The sequence below is a fragment of the Curcuma longa genome, chromosome 3 (genome assembly GCF_044706935.1).
Source record: "Curcuma longa cultivar G26 ecotype Majalengka, Jawa Barat chromosome 3, ITB_CL_G26_1.1, whole genome shotgun sequence".
Taxonomy (NCBI): Eukaryota; Viridiplantae; Streptophyta; class Magnoliopsida; order Zingiberales; family Zingiberaceae; genus Curcuma; species Curcuma longa.
The window spans coordinates 12,211,124-12,227,841 of NC_133863.1; the positions used below are offsets into that span (position 1 = coordinate 12,211,124).

At 36.9% G+C, this 16,718-nt stretch overlaps 3 protein-coding genes across 3 annotated transcripts; 2 read left to right on the forward strand and 1 right to left on the reverse strand.

Moving 5' to 3' along the window:
* Window positions 1-1,294: 1,294 nt before the first annotated feature.
* LOC141824357 (KH domain-containing protein At5g56140-like) lies at window positions 1,295-5,985 on the reverse strand. The gene is made up of 7 exons (XM_074711628.1): window positions 5,739-5,985; window positions 4,951-5,036; window positions 3,999-4,147; window positions 3,227-3,346; window positions 3,032-3,148; window positions 1,958-2,101; window positions 1,295-1,874 (listed from the first exon to the last, which is right to left on the reverse strand). The coding sequence occupies exons 1-7, from the start codon at window positions 5,846-5,848 to the stop codon at window positions 1,725-1,727; spliced, it is 876 nt and encodes a 291-aa protein (XP_074567729.1). The 5' UTR covers window positions 5,849-5,985; the 3' UTR covers window positions 1,295-1,724.
* Window positions 5,986-7,424: 1,439 nt separating this feature from the next.
* LOC141823706 (THO complex subunit 3) lies at window positions 7,425-12,223 on the forward strand. Its single transcript, XM_074710963.1, has 10 exons — window positions 7,425-7,592; window positions 7,906-8,001; window positions 8,362-8,491; window positions 8,972-9,063; window positions 10,183-10,251; window positions 10,848-10,905; window positions 11,070-11,169; window positions 11,501-11,587; window positions 11,787-11,865; window positions 11,972-12,223. Exons 1-10 carry the CDS (start codon window positions 7,527-7,529, stop codon window positions 12,221-12,223), a joined length of 1,029 nt encoding a protein of 342 aa, XP_074567064.1. The 5' UTR covers window positions 7,425-7,526.
* A 1,404-nt stretch (window positions 12,224-13,627) lies between these two features.
* Window positions 13,628-16,404, forward strand: LOC141824563 (protein RTF1 homolog). Its single transcript, XM_074711871.1, has 2 exons — window positions 13,628-15,730; window positions 16,263-16,404. Exon 1 carries the CDS (start codon window positions 13,707-13,709, stop codon window positions 15,699-15,701), a length of 1,995 nt encoding a protein of 664 aa, XP_074567972.1. The 5' UTR covers window positions 13,628-13,706; the 3' UTR covers window positions 15,702-15,730; window positions 16,263-16,404.
* Window positions 16,405-16,718: the final 314 nt, after the last annotated feature.

A 16,718-nucleotide genomic window follows, 5' to 3' on the forward strand; every position in this document is an offset into this window, starting at 1 on the left:
AGTAAGTTAAATCATCAAATTAATGTCTTTAAAACTACAAATTTCCTCTTCATCATCATTTGATTTATTCCTCGCTGTCAATTCGTCGTTTCAATTTTCTGTTGAAGAAAACAGTCCTGAATTTGTCTCCAAGTTATAATTGTTCAAATATTTTGCCTACTAAAATGGGCCCACAGTTTTAATTTGCCGACAAGCTAATTATTCTATTTAAAACGACACTCTCATACCTTCTTTTTTTTTTCGTTTTGTATTCTGTAATACTTTTTTTTATATTTTTGTAGAAAATCAAACACCATTTAAATAAAAATAGTTTCATCAAGCAATAATGTAAACAAATGAATGATAGTAACTTTATTTTTTTTCCTTGTTAAAAAAAAATCTTGAATAGATAGACATGGGCGTTTGTTCAAGGTACATTAGGGCTATTTTGGGCCTCCAAATAAAGCCCATTATAGCCTGCCAGACCAGGCCCAATTAAATAAATTCAGTTCATAGATTTGTTTTAAAATTATAAAAACAAATAATAAGTTACACTGAATCAGAAAGTAACAAGAGCAAAAATAAATCAGATTTTATTTTATTTTTAATGAAAAGGTTATTATAACAAATTTTCTTCAATATTTTTTCAGGATAATTAGAAGCGAATGGTGTTGATGTTTTTTTTTTAAAAATATTTTTTTATTCTTTTTCTGTAATTCTGTTCTATCATAGCTACCATAATCATTGTAGCCAACTCAGCCATGTGCACATAAATAAAAAAAAAACTTTACAAATTCGATTCGATACCCGACGTAACAAGCGCCTTCATCTCTCTCGCCTTCGTCTCCCTCAATATTAATTTCTAGGGTTCTATTCGAAACCATAACATTTCAAAGCTCATAGCCATGATATATGTTACTAATATGAGATAGTGTAACATAAAAAGTAAAATTCACCATTCCAACCGTTACCACATGATCGATCTTACGATCATCTATGAGGAAATAAATCAGAAAATTATAGTTAATCATTACTAGGAAAGACATTATATTAGTTTCATCAAGATTCAATCCTTGTCCACTGTAACAAATCTATCCCCATAATAATCAACTCTACCATGCCGCAAGAGAATTATACATAACATATTGCAACTGCAGCAAAAAGTAAACTCCTCATATGATCGGCCTCGTACGATCGATCCATAATCAACTATGAGAAAAATGGAGATACGGGAATGATTCATGACATACAAACCATAGCAAGATGAGGCACCCACTGCTCAATATCAATGCAATCCACTACTTCAAGATCCATATTTTACTGATGAAGTATCCTCCATAAGATCACTCACAGAGGGAGACTCATAAGATCTATGTCCAACAAATAGTGCTAGAGTAACCTTCCGACTCTGAATGAGTAATGTTAAGAAGGCACTTTTGATTCCCCTACACATACCTCACATACCCACATACTATCAAAACTGTAATCACACAAAACTTCACTTAAAATAGGGCACGCACAAACTTGACTAGGCGGCATAGCCAAACAATACCGCCACCCTTTTCCGGCACTACGACACTCTGAGACAACCCTAGTTAGAGCCACAGCATTCCTTAGTAGTCCACAGCAAGCTCATATGCTTAATTACTTCAACTTTGACTTGATTCTTCATGGATAATTTGGCTGCAATGGCCACCAAAGACACAATCCTTGGCAGCAGGAAGAGCTAATGTCCATCTCAAAGTTCAACCTCTTGTCTTTGCTCTCTTCATGCCAAGGCTGTCATGGAAGGGGGAGACCGACCCCGATGTGTGAGAGCCGTCATCACGGAGGGTACCGTTGAGTATGGCAAGCTCTCGGAGCTGCTGTTTCTTTAGGAAGTCGACTGATTCATCCTGCACAAATGAATGATGGAAGCTTTAGTAATTGAATCTATAAAGAGAATGGTGACTGGTTTTGATGCTGGAGGAAAGTATACCACGGGTTTCAGCATCTCCTCGAGGGCTTCACGGGCTTGCATTAGGCGGGTATCCACAATTTCGACAGGCAAGTCTGCTTCTACGAGAATGTGAAGAGGCTCATTGAGATGTTCATAACCTGGTTTCCCTCGCATCATTTCCTCCTACAAATAAAACCAATTTCAGCTATTATTATGAAAACAGAAATATGCATGGGAGATGAAAATATGCATTTTGATTTTCATAAAGTAAAGAGAACCAGGAATATGATACAAAACAGAATAGATGGTAGAGAAAAAGGAAGAATTAGAACAAAGTATGAACAGCACTTGTTCGTGTGAATATACATTCAAGTGAATTGAGATCTAAGAATAGCATCATGAATAGGGCAAATAAATTAAATATTGTATCAATAATACATTTTCCACTTGAATATATATTAATGTCTGGGTGCTACTGCAGCTAGTAGATGATAAATGTAATTAAATTATTTTGATATTTCGTGAATTGACATTCATACCTCTAGAGTCTAGATATTACCATAAACCTTTAACCCTATTTTTGCACTTAATTATCAATGCGCTAATACCAGTATGACACAGAATCGACCAAAGACAAACAAGCTACAACCCAACAAACAGTTAGCCTGTTGCAGACAAAAAGGGATTTATTGTTAAAATGTATTCACTTCAAATGCAGGTTAAACTCACATTTACATTAGGAGAAGGCAACAACAAAATCAAAACAGGTTAGCTGCTGTCTAGGAAGCACTAGAGAAGTCACACTAAAATATTGTGTATAAAAGAGAGTTAATTGAAAGATACAGATTGAATGCGAGAGAAGCACATCCGAAGTGTGTTTATTTACTTTGTAATTTTTTATTCAACCAGAGAACACTAGTTGGTAAATATTAGTTTTTATGTTATGCATTAACATCTGTCTACATGTAAAAGGTAATGCAACTGATTAACCTACATAACAAAGCAACTATACTGTTCTCATAGTCTGCATCTATTGGTTTTCTCTAAGAGTTGTAATTACAATGCCATGCATGGATTTCAGAAGAAAGAGTAATAGTTGAAAGGAATTTGTACCCGAGCAGGATCTTTAATACTGCCTCGCCCCCGTATTAGAACACGACAAGCAGTGAGAGCCTCAAGCCTCTTAAGAGAGTTTCCTCTAGGACCAAGGAGTCGACCAACAAAGTTATACTACAAAATCAAAGGGAAACATATTAGAGAGAATGCCTTCGTGAAACAAAAATTGAAAAGCTAAATTGTGCTGCTCACATTGGGGTACTGATCCACAGGAATATCCACCCTAATTGTTTTCTTTACAACAAGACCAGAAGAGTTGCCTTGTTGCCCAACCCAACCACTCCTAGTTGAAGGTTGCAAAGTTCCCAATCTCTACAGAACAATTAAAACCCAGCAGAGGTAAATACAAACATCAACAGAAAAGAATTCTTGCTGAGACAAGAACAGCAGTAAGTTTTCTACACAATAAGTAGAAACCGAAAACTAAAACAAAAATATTGTTGCATACAATACTCAAAATCAAACACCTGCGTCCAAGGTTATTTATATTATATGTTTAAGCAAAAAATGCTTAAACAACTGTGTCATCTATGACTTGCATGATTAACTGATTTGTTGATGCAGTTAAGACGAACATTACAATCGTTCAAGCAGACATTGTCCAGATCATTAAGTCGTTCTGTATATAAAGGTTACCTGGCACATGTATCTCATGAAAACAATGTGAATTTTACCCCTTCTAAGAAGGAAATTATAAAGCAGGACAGTATGTGGAAACTTGGAAGCCATTCAAGACGACAAGGTCGGAACTAAAAATGGATCTACACAACTATGCTAGTAATCAAGCATGCTGCAAGGATGTAGACACCACATCTAGTGTTACGTCAATTATAAACATATACAAACAATGCACTAAACAGAAAATCATCTGTTAGTTTCACCTAGTAAAAAAATATGCAGGATAAAATTTACTGAGCAGTATACTAGATAAAAAGGAAGTCATGTTAATAGTCAGTATCCGTACTTCAGATTGAAATGCTGATGCCCAGCTATTCATGTCAGCAACGCCTCCATTTGGAAATAATCCTCCAGTGATCAGTGGGCTACCATGTTCAAAACCAGATTGATCTAAAAGAGATGCATTCTCCAACAGTGTGGTTACACGCAAAATTTCTGCTCCACATTCAATTTCAAGCACAAGAACTACCAGTTAGCTTTGTTAATTGAATTAGTTAGCAGTAAATGGACAGTCATGGGTTAATGATTGGATAATTAGAACCATGGTAACAGACAAGAAATATTAAGAAAACTTGAATTAGCTTATTCTACTCCTACAAGGTAACCAATTAAAGTAATATTGTCTGCAAAAATACAGAGCCAATGGAAAGTAATATAACCATCCTCTAGCAAGCCATTATCTTGGTGTACTCGGCTTGGCAAAATAAGAACTTTTCGGCTCCCACATTTGAACAGGTTAAAAAAAGTAGCAGATCTGAGATTCATTGTGCTCAGAAGATTGATGTTCATTAAACTAATACCGCCAAACACATATTTGGCATTAGAAAAGAAAGCTCAGACTTCTCATTTTGTGAGTACATGCACAGTTTTCTCCCCCTACAGAAGTCAATTGCTATCACTAGGAATTCATAATTTGGCATGTTTGAATTAATTGAAGATCAAGTGATTCACTCAATCCAGACAATAGTTTGGCAATCAATTATCAAATGCATCACATTCAAGTTAAGTTAGTAAAGTGATTCAAATAATTTAAAATAGTGCATTTCTCATTCCTGTCAATATCATTATGGAATAAATAGGCACAAAAATCTTAAATTTCAGAATCATGCTTCTAACAAGTAGACATCAACAATCCTATAGTTAACTACTCATATCTCACATACACTACCAATTTCATGGCAGACAACTGCAAATCTCGAGCAGAAAATCTGATGTCCTTAAAAGATTTGAGAACTCACCCTGGCTAAGCAAGTGGTAACTGTGAGGCAGCACTTGCACAAATGGGTTAAGCTTCTGTCGCTCCGCAAACAATTCCGCTAGATACCTGACAAACAATGCACGTCTCAGTACTTTCACAAGAATATTTGTCAAATAACCAACATCCTCAGGAAATTGAAATGAAGAGGTTCCAAACTGTCCCAAGATACAGAAAACAAGTTTCCTGGGATAAATGTTTGCATCCAGATGTGACAGATCTTCCAAAAGGACATGTTTTAGGAATAAACCCCCACCCAAGTTGGCAAGGCAGACTACTAACTCAAACACTTTGCTACAACTTCCAACATCCAAGGCCCTTATCAACTAAGCTAGTTAGCATCTTCTTTCTAGAAACGTCTATTGATTACCTCTAAAATACAATATGGATTCCCAAAATGAAGGCTTGCACAAATTGCACATCATAAATAAAATCATCATTATCTGAAAAAAATAAAAAACAGTTCATCGCAATCGAAGCAAGATCTAGATCTTAAAATAAAGTCCAAAAGATCCGGCAAAAAAAACGAAGATATTATACTAAAAATTACTGACTCCATCACGCAATTCCTGAATAAAACAAATTCGAAAATCGATTGCCAACAAGAGTTTTAAAGACCCAGCAAATTACCAGTGCATGGTCCTTGTATTAATCAACAGAGACAAATGAAAACAACCTAAATAAACGAAGAACCATAAAGGCAAAAAAAAAAAAGATTTTATTTTTGGCTTTCCAACGATACGGAAAGTATCGGGAAGAGCAAAATCTTACTTCTCCTGCTCGCCAAGGGCGCCGCCAGCCGTGCGCATGCCAGAGATGTGAGGCGAGTGAGGGGCGGTGGAGGGAGAGGGCGAATAGGCCATGTATCTGCCGGAATCCATCGTTCCGGAGAGATCGGCTCCGGATTCCTGCAGGACGCGGCGATCGGGCGGCGGATTGTGGAAGGATCTCGATCCCCCAACAGCAGAGCGGCCTCGATTTCGCAACGCCTGGGCACGGACGAAGAAGGCGAGAGGAGGCGGCGATGAATGGGAGACGAAGCCAAAGAGGGGGTTGGGTTTTATTTATGGCGCAGGACTAAACTGGAAACAGTAAAACACCATTCACTGCATGCCACTGGAGGAAGGCTGGGAAAATGAGGAAAACAAAAGGAGAGAAAAAAAAACAACTCATTTCCATTTTAAAACAAATAATTAATAAAATATAATAATTATTAAGATACGTTTATTTATTATAAATTATTGTTTCTAAAATATATAAAATAAATATATTAATTGGTCTCTGATGCATAAATAAAGGGCACTTCAATCCTTTAAATAAATTGTTATTATTTATTCATGAATAATATTTATAGTCAAATTTAAAGTCATTACGTTGGTTAATTTTAGACTTAACTTAAACATCTTATCAACAATATAAATTTTAGCTAATGATTGAATGTGAAGGAGGGCTCATAGTTGATGACAAAGTAAGCAAGCTTGTTACTATTGATAAAATACAACAAAGGTTTTAAGGTCAAAGAAAAAAACAAGTGAAATCAAAAATAATGAGAGAGAGGCTTGCAAATTGATAATGAAAGGTGAAGAAGATTTCATAGTCAATAATAGAGGCGAAGAGGAGCTCGTATCGTAGAGAACGGAGGAGGCATGTTGATTATGACTTAGGGCCAATGAAGCTTCACATCCAAGGACAAATGGCAATAGAAAGACGAAGAAAAACTCATGGATAGCGATGAAAGGCAAAGAAGGATTCATGATTGATGACGAACAATGGATGAAGCCTTCATCAATGTGGGTGTATGAGAGGGGGGAGAGTAAATAGTGAAGGGGTTTTTGAGTAATGATGAAGTGGTATGTGAACAACCCTACAACAATGAAAGGTAAAGAAACCTTATGAACGATGGTAAAGGATCGAGTGCATGAGTGAGTGAAATTATCTTTAGCTTATTTTAAACCGAAATTATTTCCATTTCAGTTCCAATATTCTCTTTATTACAATTCTTCAAGACTTTAGGGTCATAAAATAAACAAATATTAATCCTCACATTTTAACTTTTAGAAAAAAACAGAAAACAACTTCACTTTAATCGTCCAATCTTTTCATTTTTCTCCATGTAATTTAATGAATTACATTGTACCTTCCAGCATTTATGAAATCATACCATTTAGAAGGAAAATGATATGATTTCGTAACACTAAGGGATAAAGTATAATTAACAAATATTAATCCTCATATTTTAACTTTAGAAAAAAAAAACAGAAATGAACTTCACTTTAATCATCCAATCTTTTCATTTTTCTCCATGTAATTTAATGAATTACATTGTACCTTCCAGTATTTATGAAATCGTTCCATTTTAGAAGGAAAATGATATGATTTCGTAACAGTGAAGGGGGAAAATATAATTAACTAATATATATCTGAGACGCGAAACAAACTCGGAGGGCCAATGTGAAATCTATTTATTTTCTCCTTCCTGTTTGGGAAGCCCTTGTTTTCTATTGGCTCGCTTGTATTCTCGAGTTGCAGTGACCTCGTCAGGTCATCTTGGAGCCGGCAATGGAGGAGAAAGCCATCAATTTCAAAAATTTAAGCTCCAGGGAGTACCAAGGCCACAAAAAGAAGGTGACTGCACGGGATTACATTAATCTTTTTTTAGTTTTTGTTTCCTTTCCTTTTACTCAGTTCGTTATGGAGTTTCATCTAGGGTTTTGCCAGTCTATTTCTCGACCACTTATTGCTTAAGATGGATAAAAGACCTAAAAAAAAGTCTTATTCTCTCCTTTTCGTTTGCCAGAATGGTGTATGAAGTTTCATTTCATGTGTTTGCTGATCATGGATTGGAGATTTTGTTTTGTTTTTCTCTGGGACGCTCGCAAACCCTAAAAATTTTCATTCTAGCGTTCGAGGACTAATCTGACTGAGGTTATGATGCCAGGTTCATTCGGTGGCCTGGAATTGTCTGGGAACGAAGCTTGCGTCCGGGTCTGTTGATCATACTGCTCGTGTTTGGAATATCGATTCTCATGGTCATGTAATCTTACTGCCTCCTTCTGTTTGTTATTCTTTGCACTAAACGATTGAGAAGATAAACTGTTGGAATATGTTAATAAATCTCATTTACGTTTTACCTGTCTTATTCTTATCTTTGCATGTCAATTCTGGATAGTGGGAAATGAGTGATTTATGCCCTGGTATCTGAAACCTTGTCAATCCGAGAGGAGAAGCATTGCCAATCAGACTTGAATAGTTTTTTTTTTCTTTTTGTTTCAGAGCTTTCATTGGGATTAGTTTGAATTTGTGAAGCCATGTAATGCAAGTATGCCTATTTATCTAAGAAACAAATTTATGGATACAGATTTGTCATTTTCATATTCCATTACTGCATGTGCAGGGAAAAGTCAAAGACATTGAGTTGAAAGGTCATGCTGACAGTGTAGATCAGCTATGCTGGGACCCTAAGCATCCTGATGTTGTAGCAACTGCAGCAGGGGACAAGACTGTTCGCTTTTGGGATGCTCGGAGTAAATTACTCTTTCTTTGATAGTTTCACTTTCTTAAATTATCTATTAATAATAATGTTAAAAAACAGGACAAAAAGAAATAGAAGTGTAAGCTTAGGACTTCTCATTTGTATTAATGTATAATAATTTTTTGGTTAATATGGTTTGCTTCGGCCATTGAGATGTGTCTATGGGTATGCACATGATTAATGAGCAATAGCTGATTGTGTAGAAATCTTATGTTTCTTGTTTGGTGAATACAAATCTTGGTTATACTGGAATGCCAAATTTTGTTTAGAGGATAGATCATTAACGATATAATATGTTTCTGGCATGAAACTCATTTTTTTAAGAGAGGAATGATGCCTATCAATTTTCCAGTTTGGAGGTTGCTATTTTCAGTAATATCTCACTTCTGTGAATTAGATGCACAAACTTTATGCTTTATCCTAGTTGGAAGATTCTTTTGACATCTTTAAATTTGTTAAATGTGTTTTATAGGTGGAAAGTGCACTCAAAATGTTGAGCTAAGTGGAGAAAACATCAATATTACTTACAAACCTGATGGGACTCACATAGCTGTTGGAAATAAGGTACAAAAGAAGAGCTTATTTCTGCATTTTTCTGTAGGTTGATATTTGAAACTTTGTTTGCCAAATTGGACATAAGTGAAATAATAGGAACAAGCGTTTAGACTTTAAAATCATGTTTCTCCTTTTTCTACTCCACTTCTTTGCTCATTGGCTAGAAAAGTGTCACAATTATAAGCTGCACATATCCCTATCTCTTCAACCTAAGTAGAGTTTACTGCAGTACAATTGTTTTGTGTTTGATAAATTGGTTGTTACCTTTTTTTGTCATGTTGTGAGTTGTGACTTGCTGCTATCAGCACTGAAATTTTTTGTTGTTTTAATCAAAAAGCACACCAGGATTTAGACCCTTGCTTTTACCTCTTTGGTCATTTTGCCTTTCATTTCCTTATTTCAGTTTTTTTTTTCTAATGCAAAAGTCATTTGTTTTAAACTAGTTGGGTCTGTTTCTTTTCCTTATGCAACTGATGAGGAGTCCAGTTACACGAAGCTTGTATGTACTCAACCTGCATAGAAGGATGAGTAAGCTGGGAATGGGTCGCGATGCCTAACAAAAGAACTTGAGAAATTGATTGCATGCAAAATAGAGTTGAAGTGAGAACAAGAGTAATTGAAGGACCAGGGTTGGTCGCATTTATAGGATGAACAATTGTGTCTCCAACAAAATGTGTTCATCAATGCCAATAATGTGGAGGCAGGCCATCAACTCGGGTGGGCATCATTGATGTGGTTGCATCACTATTATCAGCGAATGATGATGCATACATTTAATGAGTGATAGACAGATAACTTTGTCTATAATTAAACGGCACATACTGATTGTTGGGATCGCAGTGTGCACGGTTGGCATTGTCTCATCATGTCTGTTCAGTTCTACCTGCTTGACTCTAGTGCAGTCAATGCTTCACCATGGGGCAGACACTTATCATGAACATTATTTTCTGTGAACTCCATTTTTAAATTTATGCTGGTTTATGACATTTTTTTTCAAAACTTCACATAGCTTCTGCAATTTGCATTTGAGAACGTTCAGCAAGATCAGCTTTTGTTCTTTAGTCCTTGCTGCCTTTTGGTTAAATTCACAAGTGCAAATCATTGATTCAGTTTTTTCTTTGATTGCAGGAGGATGAATTAACTATATTGGATGTTCGGAAATATAAACCAATACATAGACGCAAATTTAACTATGAGGTCACATGCTGAAGATATTTCTGATTCTTTAAAGATTTCCTGAAGTTTCTTTGTGAACATTCACACACTCGTATGACACCAGATTTGTGTTCTCTTGTTTCAATCAAAGTACTTAATGTACCAAATATTGAGTTGGCATATTGATAAATAAATTCCAAAATATGATCTTTTAAGGTGTGCTTTTCATATAAATTTCTACCATATATTGTGCTTTCCATATAAGTTCCAAAATATTGAGTTCTACATCATAGATTGTACATCATAGTATCATGTATCTTTTCAGGAAGTTTTACACATGAGTTTGTCTATCTTATAGCTTTTGCCTAGTTAATATTAAGTTGGAAGTTGTTTCATTAATGTTTTGAGATCATAGTGCTTTCATCTCTAAACACATCTATCTGCTTTAAAAGGTACTTCAAATCTATGTTGTAGTTTTCATATGCAATCATAAATGAAGAAGGCTTTTTTAGTGTATTTGGTTAACTTTGCTTGTAAATTTAATGACTTCTATTGCTTTGTGTTTCAAAAGCCCTTTTTTTTCTTAATTTTTTTTGTCATAATACACTTGCTTTAATGCCATATGATTTGCACATCAGGTAAATGAGATAGCATGGAATACAACTGGAGAGCTGTTTTTCCTCACTACTGGGAATGGTTAGAATCACATAAATATTCCTTTTAATTGTGCTAATATGCTGATTCACTACTTGGACGAATACATGATGTGAGAAGCAATCTTGATATCTTCTGAGGGAAGCCAATATGTATGATGATCATGAGGAGCTGAGAGTTTTTTTTTTTTTTTTTTGTTTATGTAGGTACCGTTGAAGTGCTGTCATACCCATCCCTTAAGGTGCTTCACACCCTTATGGCTCACACTGCAGGATGCTATTGTATTGCTATTGATCCAATTGGAAGGTGATCTAGCTGATTCTTGTTCAAATAAATTCTCATCTTAAATTTATTGGTACTAAAGCTACCGTCACTGTTCTGGTTCTTATTTCCTATATTCTGAGGACCTTGTGAGCTAATGAAAAGAACGAACTCATGGATTATTTGAGTCTTGAGCTTCTATCTTTATGAGCAAATTAGCAATAGAATTAATTGTTTGCTACATTTTGTTCAGATATTGACATGTAGATGGTTTAAATTTAACTAAATAATAATTTTATCCCGCTTTTGTAGAATCCATTCTGATCATTAAAACTACACTGCAGAACTAAGCCATTAAACTTCTACTCAATTGCAGATACTTTGCTGTAGGAAGTGCAGATTCACTTGTCAGCCTCTGGGGTGTCTCAGATATTCTGTGCATTCGAACATTCACCAAACTGGAGTAAGCATCGAGTCAACTTCATGTTCTTAACATTTCATAAGTTACCCACTGGTTATGGAACATCTGCATTATAACTAACAATTAATATCTTTGGTAAATTAATTTATCTCTGAATGAATGAAAAATGCTAGAATGTGAGGCTGGATTTATCTTTTGTAATTTTGAGTTTCTTAAAATTTAAACTATGATTCTACTTCAGATGGCCTGTCAGAACTATAAGCTTTAATTATACAGGAGAATACATTGCATCTGCGAGTGAAGATCTGTTTGTCGATATCGTATGTAGTTCTCATGAGACTCATCTTTCTACACTATACATTAATTTCAATTAGATCCAAAATTTGTTATGCACATAGTTAATTGTTTCCTTTCTGGATTCTTCAGTCCAATGTCCAAACTGGGAGGTCAGTTCATCAAATTCCCTGCAAGGCACCGATGAATAGTGTGGAGTGGAACCCAAAATACAACCTTCTGGCTTATGCAGGAGATGATAAGAACAAGTATCAGACCGACGATGGTATTCTTCTTCAATGCCTTCCTTGCCCTCTTCCCATTAGCTATTATTTTTGTTCATCTGATGCACCAAATAAGAGAAATTATGGCAATGTTTTTTGCCTTCGTCGATGCATGTTCTAGTTCTATTTTTCTCACTCATGTTCTTTTATCCTGCTGCACAACACATTTAGGAATAAAAAAGCTGTTGGATAAATGTTTTGAAAATGGTACTGGATTGCTGGACAAGGAGCGAAAGCATGACCACTCTGATGCAATTAGTACAAAAATATGGTGAATTGGATTTTGTTCCATTTCAACCTTAAAAACAGGAAACTGAGGGCAAATTGTTGACACTTGGGGACTGGTCAATGGTTAACATTAACTTCCAGTAGACTTGTTCACATGATTTAAAAAATTGTTCCATGTTGGCCGGCATGGACAGAACTTGTCTTTCCATATTGCTAACCAGCACACAAACAAGTTCAAGACCTCAATATGAAGAGGGGGCTAGGCTTTTGTGATGGAGCTCCCATGAGCATCCATGACAGAGTTTCCGTGGGTGACTACGAAGGTCAGGCTTCTGCAGGTGACTCGCCTTCTTACTCATTGTGCCTCCGGTATCATATGTCAGCATGCCCAGTACAACACCGACACAGTACCATTCCAGCCGAGAATTGAAACCCTGAGTGCCCTTGCTTGTTCCTACAACTTGAGTCACTAAAATTATCCTGGAACTATGCTCCTTTGGTTCTTTGGCACTAAACTAAGAGTCAGATACACACTACTTGTGTTTTTTTTTCCCTTTTACATGCAACTCATGTCTCTATAACTAGCTTCTCTACATGTTTTTCCCCCTCTGTTGAAATCAATAGTTCTCTCCGTTATTAACATGCCGTAGATCAATCAAAAATCAGTGGACAATTAGGAACACAAAAGTACACAAAAGATTAGTAATGGAGATAATATAAGGTAAGGTATCAAAAAAAAAAAAATAAAGATATTTCTGCATAAAATGAATCATAATAGAGACTTTAAATTGGTAGAAATGATCAAGCAGTACTTTCCTATGATTCCGATCTAGAGTAATACTCCTATTCACTGATTAAAAAAAAATAACTATTCAGAACGAATTAATCCTTTATTTATTTTTTCAAAGTACCCGCCTCTGAGATAGAAGAACAGGAATAAAATAAAAGAAATGGAATATAATATTCGAATGAATAAAAAAAAAATCTTTATTTATTCTTTTTCCTATGCATATACATCCAAATAGATGAAATTCTTATCATTATTTAATTTATGAAAAATTCCTCTAATTATTTTATTCATTCATCGGTATGCGTGTCGTCGTGTGGTTTTATGATCATAAGGATCGCGTTTTGTGTTTCTCTCTGATTTTTGCGTGGGCATCGATTTCGTATGGGGGAATTGGTTTCTTCGGATGATCGTCGTTTGGATCCAAGTTTTCAAGATCGTCATGTTCGTTCGATGGAATGTTGAATCAATTTAGAGTTTTTCGGAACCTTGTTGTTTTGTAGTTTGTTTTTTGGTCGATCTCATTCAAGAGAGCAAGGGTGTTAATGTGTTGATGTTTTGGCATATATTTCAGCGGGGATAGGACACAATGGCCGATTTGGAGAACTTGCTATTGCAGGCGGCAGGGAGGACGGGGTCTGGCCGGAGGCACAACAACAATTCACGTTCACAATCGAGGTGGAGGCGGGACAACTCTTATTCTGATGGAAGCGATTCCAAGGATGATGATTTGGACAATCTGAAGTACAAAACACGAAAGTCATCGGGCTCCCAGATTCCGGTGAAGAAGAGATTTGACCTACCGGAGTCAGGCACGAGGAGTGGCTGGAGGGATGAGAACGGCGGTGAAGGAGGCAGACATAGTGATGAAGATTCGGATAGTGCACCCTCTGTCGGGAGTGATCTTTATAAGGATGACGCAGATAAAGAAGAACTTGGCAAGATGTCTGAACTGGACAGGGAGATGATTTTGGCGGAAAGGAGTACAAAGATAGATGATTACAAGCTAAAAAAGATGGCAAGAGCATCGTCTTCAAAGATGGAGAGAAGTCGGAAGGAGAGCTCTCCTCCTGTTCCACCTCACGGTCGCTCGTCTGCCCGGAATGACAAAACTGCAGCAAAGAGTGCTTTGAATGAGCTGAGAGCTAAAAGAATGAGACAACAAGATCCTGATGGTTACCGCAACCGGCTGGGGGATTTGACCGGGGAAGGAAGTGGTGGCTTTCGTCTACGTGATTCTTCTCCCCCTAAACATAGAACTCTTGGTATAGCTGCAAGCCCTCCCAGTGATAATAGCAATGAAGGTGAGAGTGGAGGCAGAGCTGACAGTGACAATGAAAGGTACCGTGATGACAATAAAAGGGACGATGATTTGGATGATCTATCCCCCTCAAGATTGGATGCACCAAAGTTTGAGGATGTTAAAGAGATAACAATCAGGAGGTCAAAGCTGGTGAAGTGGTTCATGGAACCCTTTTTTGAAGAGCTTGTTGCAGGATGCTTTGTACGTCTTGGTATTGGGAAGACGCGCACGGGGAAGCCCAAATACAAGCTATGCTTAGTCCGAAATGTGGATGCGACTGACCCTGAAAAACACTACAAACTGGAACATTATACCACTTATAAATGGTTGAATTGCATATGGGGTAGTGATTCCTCAGCTGCTAGATGGCAGATGGCTATGGTCTCAGATTCTCCACCACTGATAGATGAATTCAATGAGTGGAAATGGGAGGTGGAGAAGGGCAATGGTCGGATGCCAACCCGTCAGGAGGTGCTCGATAAGAAGGCTGAAATTCAGAAGATCAGTAACTTTGTGTATTCAGCAGCTACTGTGAAACAGATGCTGCTAGAGAAGAAGTCAGCCTCATTGAGACCAGTCAATATTGCTGCTGAGAAGGACCGACTAAGGGAGAAAATGGAAATTGCCCAAAATCGTCGTGATACAACAGAGATGGGGAGGATTAAGGCAAGGTTGAAAGAGCTGGAAAACATGTCTCAACGGACAAAGAAGATTGATGAAAAGGCTGTTAGGTTGGCAGAGATGAACAGAAAAAACCGGGCTGAGAACTTCAAGAATGCCTCAGCCTTGAAACCAGTAAACACTGCCTTGAAGGCTGGGGAGGCTGGCTATGATCCATTTTCAAGGAGATGGACAAGATCGACAAATTATTATATCTCAAAACCTGAGGGAGATGACAATTCAACAACTGTGGATATCAAGCAAAGCAAATCTGGGGTGGACGGAGATGCAAATGAAGCGATACAAATGAATGCAGTGGAGACTGGTGAGGCTGCAACTGCTGCTGCATTGAAAGCTGCAGCTGGTGCTGGTAAGCTGGTAGATACAAGCGCACCTGTAGACCGCGGCACAGCCTCAAATTCCCTGCATGATTTTGAACTGCCAATCTCATTAGCTGTGCTGCAGAAATTTGGAGGTCCTCAGGGTGTGCATCAGGGCTTTATGGCAAGGAAACAGAAAATAGAATCCACTTATGGGTACAAGGTACCCGATAGCGATGGGCGGAGACATCCTTTGATTTTGACAGTCAGTGATTATAAACGTCGAAGGGGCTTGCTGTAAACCTTCACCTATTTCAAGCAATTTCCTTCGTAAGTGGATACATATCAAGTATTTCGTCAATATATTAAAGGTGCTTAAATTTTTGCTTCTAATCATCAATTGCTCATCTTTGGTTCTACTAGTTATATAAGGATAACCTTTGAAAATGAGAATTTAGTTCATGTAGTGCAGTTGCTAGTTGTTTGTTTAATCTAGTTTTGTCACTGGTTAGTAAGATTTCACACTTCAACCGTTTATATTTCATACGATCCTGATTGTTTTAAGCAATAGAAAGCAATGCCCCTACTTTAGTGATTATTCCAATCATGCAGCCGTAAAGATCCTTGCATCGTAGTAGTCTTTCCAAAGAGTTCAATCTTGTATGGCTTGTAGAGCTAATTAAACATGCTGGCCGGACCATTGGAGATACTCATTTAGTTGTGACAAATGGATGAACTGATTGGGGAGACCTTAAACTTAAATATAACTAAAAATAACAATTTCTAGTTCAGAAACCATCATTGTCAACTTCAAAAATACAATTGTCAATATCGACTTATGTTTGCTTTCCAATTCTTGCAGGTTTCTTACTTGGATGCTGTGTGGAACCAATGCAACTTTGGCCTGTTACCACAGCGGAACTAATTTGACATCCGCAAGGCTATTTCGCATAGTTCCTCCTATAGACCTTTTGGTACCCAAGTAATTCTTTTTATGCAAGTTCAATTTTATTTGACATCCGCAAGGCTATTTCGCATAGTTCCTCCAATAGACCTTTTGGTACCCAAGTAATTCTTTTTATGCAATTTCAATTTTGCGACGGAACGTACATGATTTCTATAGCCATTTATCATGTGGTAGCTCCACGTCCGAATTCTTATGCCAATAAGATCTACAATGTGGTTGTTTATACTCTTTGAGCTGTTGTTTCAACTCCATGTTTGCTGATGCAAATCCTATGAGCCATTTCTTCATAATATGCTACATTTTTGCTTTTTCTTAAGTGTGTGTGTCAAATGATGCGTGTGCAAGCTATTA